Source organism: Camelus dromedarius, chromosome 9 (genome assembly GCF_036321535.1).
Source record: "Camelus dromedarius isolate mCamDro1 chromosome 9, mCamDro1.pat, whole genome shotgun sequence".
Classification (NCBI taxonomy): Eukaryota; Metazoa; Chordata; class Mammalia; order Artiodactyla; family Camelidae; genus Camelus; species Camelus dromedarius.
Window position 1 is genome coordinate 78,689,948 of NC_087444.1, and position 13,722 is coordinate 78,703,669.

Sequence of the window (13,722 nt, forward strand, 5' to 3'; positions counted from 1 at the left end):
AGTGACACCTGAGGCATTACACAATACTCTCTCCTTTCTAGTGGTGTTTATGCAAATCTGTACATGTGCTGAAACTCACAGAACTGTAGACAGAAAAAAATTCAGCCTTATGCATATTAATATCAAGACTTAAAAATTGAGTTGGTCATCTGAAGGATTAAATGAAGGAAGGTTGGAGCTGTCTGCATATCCCACCCCTTAGAGGAAAGATAAGAGTACTCTTAGATCATGACTGATAAATTCAGATATCTGTGGGGACCAGCTAGGAATATCAGTGGGTGAGGCAGCTTCAGCAGGATGACAAATCATAGCTGGCACACATTTTCAGTGTCCCAGAGAGGGTGAGCTGGAGGGATTCCTCCACTGAAGAGGGCAGGTCTGCATCGCAATCTCTAGATGATTTGGAATGCTCTCACTGCTAATAAGTGAGCCAATTAAAGCACAGGTGAAAGCCAGACTTAACACACTAGTGCTACTCTTCAAATTTTTCTTTAGGCTTGTCAGCTCCTCAAGAGTACAGCCTGTTTCCCTGGCCAACCATTGTAATACCATTGCCTCAGACAGAGTATGAACTGAGCTGGTAGCGGCTCAAAAATGTTTGTTGAAGGAGTGAATCAATCCATTAAGGAAACAATGCCAGTGAACCCACCCATACATGAATTCATGATTGAATAAATCAGTGATAAATGCATGAATGAAATAATCCATGAACCAAGACATGGAAGCATCAATGAATGGCTGGCCCAGTCCATCCAACAATCCATCAATCCATGAATCTGTGAATGACTATATGATTGGATGGGTCAGTGCAGGCTGCTGAGTGGTGGGATGCATTAAGCAACATTCCCAGCAAAGGACACAGCAATGCAGAGGTAAAGGAGTCGTGATCTGTGCAGCAGTGCCCAGGAACCCATTAATGTTGGTGCCTTGAAAGAGTCAAATCGTATTTATATGCAGCTGCTAGTTTCTGAACAGGCTGCTCAAGATGACCCATGTTTCCCCACCCAGATGGGGTTTCAGGAGGACCATGGACATCCAGAACAGCACCGAGGAGCTCTACTTCATTCTGCTGGAGCTGTCCCAGTACCCCAGGGCTCAGACCGTCTTCTTCTGTTTGCTCCTCATGTCCTACATCATCACCCTTCTGGGGAACAGCCTTGTGCTGCTCCTGATCTGCTATGACCCCCAGCTCCACATGCGCATGTACTTTTTCATCAGCAACCTGTCCTTCCTGGATATGTGTTACATCACGTCCAGTGTGCCCCAGACCCTCATCAACTGCTTGGTGACCATTCCCGCCATCTCGCTAGGACAGTGCTTGGCCCAGATGGCTGTGGGGCTGTACCTGGGTGTTGTGGAGTGCCTCCTGCTGGCCGCCATGGCCTATGACCGCTGTGTGGCTATTGGTGACCCCCTGCACTACTCTGTGCACATGGGGCCCCGGCTCTGTGGCCTGTTGGCTGGGACTTCATGGACTGCAGCCTTCCTGCTGACAATGGTCCTCGTAATGACCATGCCCTTGGAATTCTGTGGTCACCAAGTCATCAACCACTTCTCATGTGAGCTCCTGGCCCTGCTCAAGCTTGCCTGTTCTGACCTGCATTTCTATGAGTTGATCATGTGGGAATCAGCGCCCTGGCCCTGTTGGCTCCTTTTGCCTTCGTTGTGGCCTCCCATGGATGGATCCTGGTGGCTGTGCTGAGGATACAGTCCACAGAGGGCCGTGGCAAGGCATTTTCCACCTGCGGATCACACCTCATAGTGGTGGCCCTGTTCTATGGCACAGCCATCTCCATGTATATGACGCCACAGGACAAGACCACCCATGACCGAGACAAGATCATCTCCATATCCTACGGCATCCTCACCCCCATGATGAACCCCTTCATCTACAGCCTGCGGAACAAGGACGTGAAAGGGGCCTTCAGGAGACTGTTGGGGAGAAGGACTGACCTCTAAGATGTGGTGTTGAGGGAGAAGAAACAAATTAATATTATGGATTGCTTACTGTAGGCCGTTAACTCTGTCCTTGCATCAATCCTATGGAGAAAGTGTTACACACACACACATGTACACACTCAAACACACAAAAACTTATTTTTAAAAAGCAATCCTGTACTAGTTCCCTTGAGGAAGTGAAACAAGAGCCATTTAGGCAATAACAAAGACAAGAGCCTAGGCTCAGTGTGTGTGTAGTTGTGTATGTGGTGTGGACAAGAGGGGGACTGTCCCAGAAATTCTCAGTGGCTGAAGGGAGAAAGGAATGAATAGATAGTCCCCTTCACATGTAGACCTACTCTTGCAGGAGGTTTCAGGACCCAGTGACCAGCCTCCAGCAATAGTTGACTCTAGCCTCGTCTGCTGCCTCTGCTGAGGAAGCACTCTAGGAAGCTGAAATCGGTGTGTGTATTTCAGAGGCACTGCTATTGCTGCCTCTGTGTCTCTTGCCAGCCTGTACTTTCCTGTCTGGGCAGTGTCTCTCTGTTAAGTCCACAAACAATCATTGCTGGAGAGGGTGTGGAGAAAAGGGAACCCTCCTACACTGCTGGTGGGAATGTAGTCTGGTGCAGCCATTATGGAAAACAGTATGGAGAGTCCTCAAAAAACTAAAAATAGACTTACCATATGATCCAGCAATCCCACTCCTGGGCATATATCCAGAGGGAACTCTAATTTGAAAAGACACTTGCACCCCAGTGCTCATAGCATCACTATTTACAACAGCCAAGACATGGAAACAGCCTAAATGTCCATCAACAGATGACTGGATAAAGAAGTTGTGGTATATTTATACAATGGAATACTACTCGGCCATAAAAAACAATGCCAATTGCAGCAACATGAGACTGTCCTTCTAAGTGAATTAAGTCAAAAAGAGACAGAAAACTACCATATGATATCATTCATATGTAGAATCTAAAAAAAGAAAGAAGACACTAATGAACTTTTCTACAAAACAGAAACAGACTCACAGACATAGTAAACAAACTTATGGTTCCCGGGGGAAAAGGGGTGTGAAGGGATAAATTGGGAATTCAAGATTTGCAAATATGAACTGCTATATATAAAACAGATAAACAACAAGTTTCTACTGTATAGAAAAGGGAAGTATATTCAATATCTTGCAGTAACCTATAATGAAAAAGAGTATGAAAACAAATATATGTATGTATATGTATGACTGAAACATTATGCTGTCCACCAGAAATTGACACACTGTAAACTGACTATACTTCCATTAAAAAAAAAGAACTGTGAGAGATCTGGGATTTTTACCTACTTACAAACTAGTCTATTAAATGAATGCTGGAAAAAGACATGAGGCTCCTGGGTCAGAGACAAAGAACTTTATTACTCATGGCTAAGGTAGTATCTACCACTTCACGTTTGCTTGCATCAGTTACCCAGGCCCTCTAAGCCCCACAGGGATGGTTGCTAAGAGCTTATTGTGGAGAACTGCATGTGCAGTGGGTTGCACTACAGGAGAGCAACACTGGGCTTAAAGGATCTACCTCTCTTATAGTCGACAGAAGCAAGTTTGCTCTTTGTGTAGGAGATGTTTTTTTCATGCTGCAAAATTTCTCACTGCAAACACAACCCTGAGAAATGGACCAGGTAAACAGAAGTCAGGTTGCAGTCCTGGCATATCCAGTAAGAATGTGTGTCGATACTCAGGAACCAGTGATTGTTTTTTTCCAACACCCTCCCTACCCTCTCCAGTACTCTCTAGTGTGGACCCACTTGATAAAAGTGGAAAATTGAAACGCACACAGTGACATGGCTACCCCAAAGACCCACCACTAGTACAGGCCAGAAGGAAACCAGTTCATCTGATGTGATGCCCCCTTGCATAATTCAAGGAAAAGGCCAAATGTTAAGTCATCAGCTAGCTATGGTTTCCTTCTATCCTGGCCTGGCTGACCTGAGACCTTCCCCTATGACAGAGGTGTCATCTTTTACTATTGTGTAAGGGATTGTGAAAATCATAATCGAAGCTTGCATGTTTAACTACTGCTGTGTACCAAACTCTCCGAGTTCCTTTACTGTATTGTTTCCTTATCTGTAAATTACGAACTACCTCTATGGCAAAGATTAGTACTTTGCACCCATAAAGCAGGCAAGTATTTCCCTTGTTAAGCCCTTCAGTTAGTCTGGCCTGCCCCACCTCTGACTAAGATCTGTCCATGGTGCTGAAATGACATTTCGATTACGTATTCAGTGGCAGATAAAGGAAGCACGCGATGCTAACCGGCTTGTGCCAAGGTGACCTCAAAGCATGTTTATGGAATAAAGTGAGGTCAAGATCCATTGTTCTATAAAGAAGAAGAAAAGGCTGCAACTGGTAGCCTGGGATGCCTTGAGCCACACATGAAGTCTGCTTATGTGTTTATTTCACCACTCAAGAGCCACTTAGCATATGCCATGTAATAGGACCCATGCTGGTTCCTGAGGCAACAGAGGTGAGAGGACGCGTCTACGATAACTAAATTCATAATGCCTTATGGTATGTTTGTGGTGTGTCTGTAGGTACCATGTTGACTGTTACAACATTCATATGCTAGTTTCCCCAATTTTAGAACAGTTCTTATATATAAAATGTATTTTAAAAATTGGTTTTGGCAATCCTGAAAAAAACCATACTATTTTGAAGGATGGATAATAAAAAAGTAGAAAGAGGACAATAGGGGAGAAAGAGAGAGAAAATATGATGGGAGAGACTGTCAAAGGGAGGAAGAACGGTTCATTCAGAAGGGAGGAAGATTCTAGGAGAGAAATGGACAGGCAGAGAGAGAAAGTCAGACAGGGAGTGGAAGACGCCTAGAGAGATGCAGATATTGGCTGAATGTGTCAGAGAGACAGTGAGAACTGAAACAGAATGAAGAACAGAAATGAGGTGGTGGGGAGACCAGTAGAGATGTTTGCAAAGACTACAACAGAGATAGACTGAGTGAAAAAGGCAGAGATACAGAGACAGAGAGGGATGGAAACGGATAAGAGGGCAGGGAGAGAGTGAAGAGATGGATTGAGAGATATTTAGAGAACTGAGCAAACAAAAAGACAGGAGGGCCAAGAGGGGCAGGGAGTTACAAAAGACAAAGAAATAATAAGCACCGTTTTCCCTCCAGCCTGCCTTCAGTTCTCACAACCAGCGAGGGTAGGCAGGGTTCCCTGGATAGCTCAAGTGGGGCTGTGCTCTTGTGCTAAGGTCTCCCCACCAAAGCATCATTAGTGATGGCCAATTAGGGTTCCTGATGGGAGTCCAGGGTGGTTCCCAGAGTCCTGACCTGAGGTGTCATCAGAGCAAGGAGTCTGACTGTTGCTTCTTCGAGTCCCTTGTGACAAGGCTCTCCAAGGAACCAATTAGAACACTATAATTGTTAATTCATGAGGCCAGGTTGGACATCTTGCCACCTTCTGAGCCTCTGAGCCCAGGTGTCAGGAACCCAGCGTACTGCCCATCCTTGGTCTTGGGGAACCATCTGAGTGCCCTGCTATGGAGAGCTGGAGTTTCGAAGCTGCCTCGTGAAGGAGGAAGTAGGAAATTTCTGGGTGGAGGTGAGTCTGTGCCAGGCTGTGGAATTTTGGGGAGACCCACATGTAGGCAGCATGGTGTTTTATGCTCCGGAGATTCCAGTGTGCGAAATTATTTGTGTGTGAGAGTGTGTAGGAGGGCGATATTTGGGGAGATAGCTTTTCCCTCTTTGAAGACTTTCATTCTTCAAAAGACATTATTTCTGCATAGACCTCTCCTACTCGGTCTCAGCTGCACCCATGACTTCAATTGGTCTTTAAATGTGAGGGTGTTTGATCATCTTCAAATGTCAATCTCCAGCCATCATCCCTCTCCGGAGCCCCAGAATCATGTATGCAACTGCCTACTGAAGAAAATTCTTTTTTCTCCTCCTAAAGCCTTAAAACACAGTAAGTCCAGAAAATCAAGTTCCTTTCCAAAATGTGAGAATGTTTGGGGAACAGGGATTTTTAATTGCAGGTTTATAACATGCACCCAAGTGTATGCACAGCTGTGTACACAGCGCATGCACAAGACCTGTATCCACTCCGAGACTAGAATCTGCAACTTTTCTCCAGTTGCCTCAGGTTTTGTAAATTGATGTAGTGCCCTCTGATTGCCATTCACCATGGTCTTCTAGTTCCTACGTGGTCTGGCCATGACGACCTCTCCATCTTCATTCACATCACCCTTCCATTTATAACACTCCAGCCCCTGGCATTCTGTCCATTATACCAACCAAGCTTATTCCTGCCTCAGGACCTTTGCACTTCACCCAAATCTTCCCACTGTGGGATTTTCCTCATCTTCAGGACTTGACTTAGCATTACAGTGTCTGGCCCCCTGCTTTAAAATAACCCACTCGCAGATCACATTCTGTCACATTATACTCTAGTATTTCCTTCATAGCCTGCAGTCTCTCTCTGAAAACGTAAGACTAATTGTTAGTTTCCTTATTGGTTACCTGTCTCCTGAGCTGCAGTATACATCCCCTGAGAGGAGGGACATCACTTACCAGTTTCTCCAGTAAATCCCAGTGGCCAGCACAGCTTCTAACGTTTGTTCAGCAAATAAATACTTGAGGGGGTGAACAGCAAAGCAGAAAGCTCTCTAGAGGCTGAAGCGGGAGTAGGAGGCTCTGGGGGTGCCAGAAAGATAGTCCAAGGTAGGGAGGGACTCGTAAGGAGGTTAAACAATTTCCGCTTTATCCTGGAGACCAAAGAGACTCACCGAAGATTTTCAAGTTGCTCGGGAAAATCATGAGTATTGGACCTGGACACAGGGAGACAGAGAGGCGGCCACTGTAGCAGAAAAGGCCAGAGGTGAGGCCCTCTCAATGAGGTGAGCCATGGATGAAGGGACAGTCAGGTACCTGGGGGCTTTCTGCAACACCTTCCTTTATTCTGAGATGGAAACACTTCAGCAATATGGAGTGTTACAGTCCCAGGCAATCCGAGAAAATTTCTTCGAGTCTTTGAAGAGAAATTCTGCCGTGTATTTTTTTAAAAACGTGGCCATTTCCTTCCCAAATCTGAATACATTTAAGTTATTTCAGTATTTCCCCCATCACAGGGTTTCACAAGGCCTTGAACAGACTGTTCTCCTCAAGGGGCCTTATCCCTGATTCAGGGCTGAAGCACCTCTGAATTTGTGTGCAAAACGTTGTGCATGGGGTATTTTCTGGGGGAAGGTCTGTGTCTTTTCTGGTCTCTCAAGAGGAGCCCTGATACAAAAGGGACTGAGGACAGGTGTCCTACAGGGCTGGAGCTTGGTGTCTGAAGACAAAAGAGCAACGTCAGTAGTGGCCCTAGATCGTAATAGTAGCAACCATAACAACCACAGCTACGGCAGCGACACGTGCAAGGTGCTTCCTGTGTGACAGGTAGCTTTCTTGGGACTCCGTGTGAACATTTTTCAGATACTTTTTTTACTTATAAATCAAAATACGTAAGCAGGATTTCATTTTAAAAAATCTAATAGAATTTCTGATTTTCAGAGATTTTATCGGCTTTTAAGAAACACAGTACTAAAAGAAATTATAAGCATGAAACTCAGCATCTCATGGACTTTACTGACATTACATACATACAGTTTAATGCGAGGCTAAGTAACTACTGGGCATTTTTTATTGTTTTTAAAAGTTTCTTATTTTTTAAATTGAAGTACAGTCAGTTACAATGTGTCAGTTTCTGGTGTACAGCACAATGTCCCAGTCATGCATATATGTATGTATATTCGTAAAGTCCAGTTAACTGGGGTTTTTTGGCCTTTTTCGGTGGGTGAGGTAATTAGGTTTATTTATTTAGTTATAGGAGGTCCTCGGGATTGAACCCAGGACCTTGTGCATGTGCTGTACCACTTGAGCTATACCCTCCCCCTAAAGTTCTTATTTTTTATTGAAGTGTAGTCAGTTTACAATGTTAGTTTCAGGTGTACAGCAAAGTGATTCAGTTATACACATACACTTATAAATACATATATATATATATATATATATATATATATATATATATATATTTCAGATTCTTTTCCATTACAGTTCATCACAAGAAATTGAATATAGTTCCCTGTGCTATACAGTTGGTCCTTGTTGTTTATCTGTTTTATATATAGTAATATGTATCTGTTAATCCCAAACTCCTCTAATTTATACCCTCTTCCTCCCTGGTAATCACGTATCGAACATTTTAAAGTGAAAGATCTGGTATCCACAGTTTGAAAACTGTCAGATTTTTGAGACTGCATTCTCCAACATTAGTTTAAAATGACAGTAAAGTCGATACTGTAGCATTTTGAAGAAACAACTTATTATTAGGGATTTTAACATAAAGGTAGATCTGGAAATCTAGGCTGTGTTGAAGATAAATGAAGTAACTCTAACAGGAAAGGAAATCCGTCGGTTTTGGCCATCTTTCCACCTCCAGCCCCTAACACCATGTCCAGCCTATGAAGTGTACACAAAATATATTTGTTGGCTAAAGAGAAAAGCACACATGCATGCATGCACACACCCTATATAATTATTCTCTTTCCAAAGAGCTTTAGCAAAGACCTTCAGCTGGCTTCTCCATTATTGTTAGCAGACCTAGACATGCTTCTGTATAGACTCGAAATGCCCCGTTCTTCCTCACCTAACAGAAATGTCAGCTTCCACACTCCAGGCCGTCCAACAGACTATCCCTAACTAGGAACTGGATTATTATCCATTGCTGAAACAATAATCAGGTCTAGGACTACAGTGCCGTTGTACTGCTTGCTTAACTCACATATTCTTAAAAAAACTTGTGAGTTAGCTATAGTAAGTGTCTGCATCTCATAAATGGGGAAACCGAGGCACGGAGAGTCTACATCCTTATTCTGCGACAGAGGCAGAATCTTTATGGAACCAATTGATTGCAGAGACCCCTGCTTTCAGCCACTATCCTCCACTGTTTCAGCAAATTTATTTGGGCATTTCCTCAATGCCAGGCCCTGGGGTCAGCCCTGGGGATGTGGTCAGCTGGGAACAAGACCAACATGAGCCTCATGACTCTTAAAAGATGGGTGCTGCCTTCAGACTTCCTGAGAGAGGAACAGGCCAGATTTCTCATCTGTTCACTGCCTGCCCTGTGCTTGACCATAACAGGAGGAGCAGAGACCAGAGTCCTGGGAGCCCACTGGTCCCTGCAGTGGACTGATGTCACCTGTTGGTACTGAGAAGGGAGAAGGAGGGAGAGAAGGAGGGTGAGGGAGGAGGGAGGAGCCAGAGAAAAAGTTGGGAAGGATGATGAGAGATGAAGGGCGAGGACAAACAGGAAGATGAGGGGAGAGAATGATGAGGCAGAGGGGAGATGGAGAAATCTACGGGGGAGGAGGAAACCGAGAACTGCGGGGAATATGAGTGTAGTAAGGGAAGGAAGGAGGGGGGAAGAGAGATGATAAGTGCATGAGGATAAGGGTGAGCAGAAGGAAAAGAAGGAGAAAGACGTAGAGGTAAACAAAGCCAGACAGAAAGAAGGCAAGGGAAGGAAGAGACATGGACAGAAACTAAAGAAGGAAGGAAGGGAAGAGGGCGTGAGAGAGGAAAAAGAATCACTCAGTGATAGGATCTATAGTAAGAGACATGGGGGAAACAGAGAAAGTAAAACCCAGGGATATACAGACATGCAAGGAAAACGTGGGGCATGGAAGCAGAGTGGAAAGGAGGGAGAGAGAGGGGGAGGGAGAGAGAGAAAATGAATGGATTGTGAGAGAGCAAGAGGAAGTGTGGGCGGGGGAAGGAAAAGTCAACTCGAGAGATGGGAAGGAGAAGTGGAGTCGGGGAGGAGGAGATGGGGGAAGCGCTGGCTGGGGGCTCTCACCCTTGTGCAGGTCAGGGAGCTCCTGGAGGAAGTCCCCCTCCTCCCAGCAAATGGACAGAGGCACCTCGTGACTTGTGTTGGGCGTCAGCAGACTCCTGAAGCACAGCCGTGGACCTCAGGGTTAATTGTGCTCGGTGCATGGAGTAGAAGAGAGGACAGTGGAAGGAGATTTCAGAAACAGGAAGATGAGAGGAGGCTGGAGAAAGAAATGCAGGGAGAGGCGGAAAGGAGAGAAAGAGGAGGAGGTAGCAGAGTGGGACTGGGTGGTGTATACACTACCCCTGGGCTAATGTCATGGGTCATGGTCATGGGTCATGATCCACTGGGGGAATGGGCTCTTGTGACCCCCACATACACACACATCCCTGACGTGTGGTGAGAGAGAGGGAGTGGCAGAAGCCTAGAAGGAAGAGAGATGAAGACAGAAAGACAGAAATGGAGGGGAAATGGATAAGGGAGAATAATGGAAATAAAATAGGAGAAAGAGACAGAGACAGAGGGGGAGAGAGAGAGAGAGAGAGAAATGAAGAGAGAACAGAATGAGATTTTACCAAATCTTCCAAGTAATTAATTATCCAATTCTTATACAAAATGTTACAGAAAATAGAAAAAGGGAGAAAGCTATCTAGCTTGCTTCAGGCATGGACAACTCTGACCTGATGTCAGGTTGATGGGGGAGGGTAAAGCTCAGTGGTAGAGCACATACTTAGCATGTAGAAGGTCCTGGGTTCAATCCCAAGTGCCTCCATTTGAATTAATAAATAAGTAAACCTAATTACCTCCCCCACCCCCCAAACAACAACAACAACAAAAGTGGTAACAGGTTGAAAATAGTATAAGAAAAAATTATAGTGAATATGAAACAAAACTTATAAATGAACTCTTAATTAAACACATCCAGCATTCTATAAAAATATTTCTACAACATGAAACAAAGTTTATTCCAGGAATGCAAAGATAAGGTATTCAGTATAACTGGAATGTCATTGAGGGTAAAGTTTGAACCCCAACTTGAATGCTTAAATACTTACATTGACTTGGGCAAATTAGTTGACCTCTCTGTACCTCAGTGTTCTCATATAAAAGATGACAATAACAAGAAAATAATTAATAATAACATAGAAATAATAAGAGTAAAACTTACCTCGTAGGGTATTTGTGAGGATGGAATGTGCTCATTCATGGAAAAGCTCTTGAAATATTGCCTAGGACATGGTTGGTGCTCAAAAATGATTAGATGGGGGGGAGGATAGTAACTCAGGGGTAGAGCACGAGGTCCTGGGTTCAATCTCCAGTACCTCCACTGAAAAAAAAAAGGATATAATTTTGTAATGTATGTCAGTGCAACTCACATCAACAGGTTGGAGAATATATGGTAATTAAAAATAACCAATGGCAGAAAATCATTAGATACAACACAGTGTTTACTCATGGTCCAGGTAAGTATCTTAGTAATTTAGGGAAAGAGACAACTTTCCCTGACCCAGGAAAGGCAATAATAAAGTCAGCAAACATTAAACAACAGTAAGCACTAGCTGAATCCCCATGAAGGTCAGGGGCAAGGCAAGAACGGCTGCTCTCGCTGCCAGTGTTCCACGCTGTACTTGAGTTCTTAGCCAGTGCAATAAGACAAGAGAAGGATGGGAGGAATAAGGGCTGAAAAGGCAGAGAGCGGAGGCAGGAATAAAGTTGGGTGTAATGGTTAAAGGCATGGGCTTAGCAGCCAGGCATGGCTTGGTTTGTTTCTCGGTTTGTTTTTTCTTCAGATTGACATGAACAAAAGACTTGTCTCAGAACGTACTACCTTGTGTGTAAACTTGGAATAACAATACCCCCTTTCCTGGCGACAAATGAGTTAATCCGCACAAAGTGCTGAGTGGAACGTCCGACACACACTTGGTGCTCAGGCAATGGTAGCTGCTGGTGTTATTATGAAACAGAAACTGAGATGTGGAGACGGAGAAATATGAGATAAGAGGCAGAGGAGAGAGGGAATCGGGAACACTTAAAAATGACAGGAAAAGCAGAGAAACGTGAACGGTATGGGAAGATGGAGAAAAAAGAGAGGAAATAAAGAAAAATATAATAGTGCATGTGAGGCACTGTGCTGGGCGAATCCATTCGTTCAGCCTTACAGACCCTGAGAGATGGATTTTATGATCGTTATTCTTTGAATGGAAAGTTAGGGAGCAGTAGAGAGATGAGAGCTGGGAGAGAGGGAGGGAGAGAAACAGAGACAGAGAGAGAAGGAAAGAGACGGGTGGGGAGGAGGAGAGGCAAAGTACAGAGATGGGAAAAGGACCAGTGCCGACACCTCCAGCCCACGAGGGGCTGCAGTGGGGCCTCACACCTGCGCTTCTCCCGCAGGATGCGCCCGGCTGCCTGGAATGAGTCGGGGACCTCGGACTTCGTGCTGCTGGGGCTGGGGGCCCCGCCCTCCCTGCGGCCCTTGCTGTGGGCGGCGCTCCTGGTGGCCTATCTGGCCACGGTGCTGGGCAATGGCGCCCTGGTGGGGCTGATCGCCTTGGACCGGCGGCTGCACCGGCCCATGTACCGCCTGCTCGCCCACCTGGCGCTGCTGGACACGGCGTACGTGAGCACCACGCTCCCGCAGGCTCTGGTGCACATGAGGGCCCGCCGAGCCACCCTCTCCCCGGCGCGCTGCGGGGCGCAGCTCTACGTGGGCATCTCCCTGGGCAGCTGCGAGGCCCTGCTGCTGGCCGCCATGGCGCTGGACCGCTGCCTGGCCGTGCGCCAGCCCCTGCGCTACGCGGCGCTCGTGACGCCCCCGCGCTGCGCCGCGCTGGCCGCCGCCGCCTGGGCGCTGGGCTTCGCGCTGTCGGCGCCCAACGCCGCGGCCGCGCTGCGCCTGCGCTTCTGCCCCGGGCGGCCGGCCGTCGACCACTTCTTCTGCGAGCTGCCCGCTGTGCTGAGGACGGCGTGTGCGGACACCTCCGCCAACCAGCTGCTGGTCTACGGCCTGGGCACGCCCATCCTCTTGGTGCCTTTGACCTTCATCCTCGCCTCCTACGCCTTGATTCTGGCGGCCGTGGGCAAGCTGCCGTCCGCCGAGAGCCGCCTCAAGGCGCTGTCCACCTGTGGCTCCCACCTGGCCGTGGTGGGGCTCTTCTACGGCACGGTGACCGCCATGTACCTGCGCCCGCGGGGCTCCAGCGCCCTCCCCGCCAGGCGCCACAAGCTGGTGGCTGTCTTCTATCTGGTCGTCACGCCTGTCCTGAACCCACTCATCTACAGCCTTCGAAACCGCGAGGTCCACGCGGCAGCCCGCTACGCCCTCGCCCGGCTGCGGGGGTCGCGCTCGGAGCTGCGCTGAGCCCGCCGGGCTGCAGGCGCGGAGCTGGAAGCTCCCTCCTGGCTCTGACGCGTGACTTTGGTCTTGCGCGCGCCGCACTGTCCGCCTGAATCTCTGTGCGTCTTTGGGTGCGCTGTCTTTACAGACCTCTGTGCATAGGTCAGGGGCCCGCCAGCATTTTCTGTAAAGGGCCGGAGGGTGAACATTTTCCGCTTTGCCAGCTACACGCTCTCTGTCGCGACCGCTCAGCTCCGCCACTGCGGCCTGAGGGCCACAGACAATCCATGAATGAGTGTGATGGTGTTCGCCAAAAGCTCTTTACCTACGAACGCTGAAATTTGAAAATGTTTATTTTATTTTTGCTTGAGGACCACAGACACTGGACACAGGGCCACAGACGACCAACCCTTGACAGAGGGCAAAAGATCCATCCAACAGAATCATTGTCAGGTTGGAATAAATAAGGTATATGCCAGGCATGGACTTTCATGTGTGTGGTGTTTTTTTTTGTTTGTTTGTTTGTTTTTGCCCCCAATCCAATGTAAAGCATTCATTGT

At 46.8% G+C, this 13,722-nt stretch overlaps 2 protein-coding genes across 2 annotated transcripts; both read left to right on the plus strand.

Annotated features, from left to right (window-relative positions):
- The first annotated feature begins 1,027 nt into the window (after positions 1 to 1,027).
- On the plus strand, positions 1,028 to 1,959 carry LOC105098801 (olfactory receptor 13H1). Its single transcript, XM_064490034.1, is given in 2 exon segments — positions 1,028 to 1,622; positions 1,625 to 1,959. Coding segments are annotated over 2 exon segments (930 nt in total).
- A 10,261-nt stretch (positions 1,960 to 12,220) lies between these two features.
- On the plus strand, positions 12,221 to 13,186 carry LOC116154995 (olfactory receptor 2G3). The gene has a single exon (XM_064490035.1). The coding sequence runs from the start codon at positions 12,221 to 12,223 to the stop codon at positions 13,184 to 13,186; it is 966 nt and encodes a 321-aa protein (XP_064346105.1).
- Positions 13,187 to 13,722: the final 536 nt, after the last annotated feature.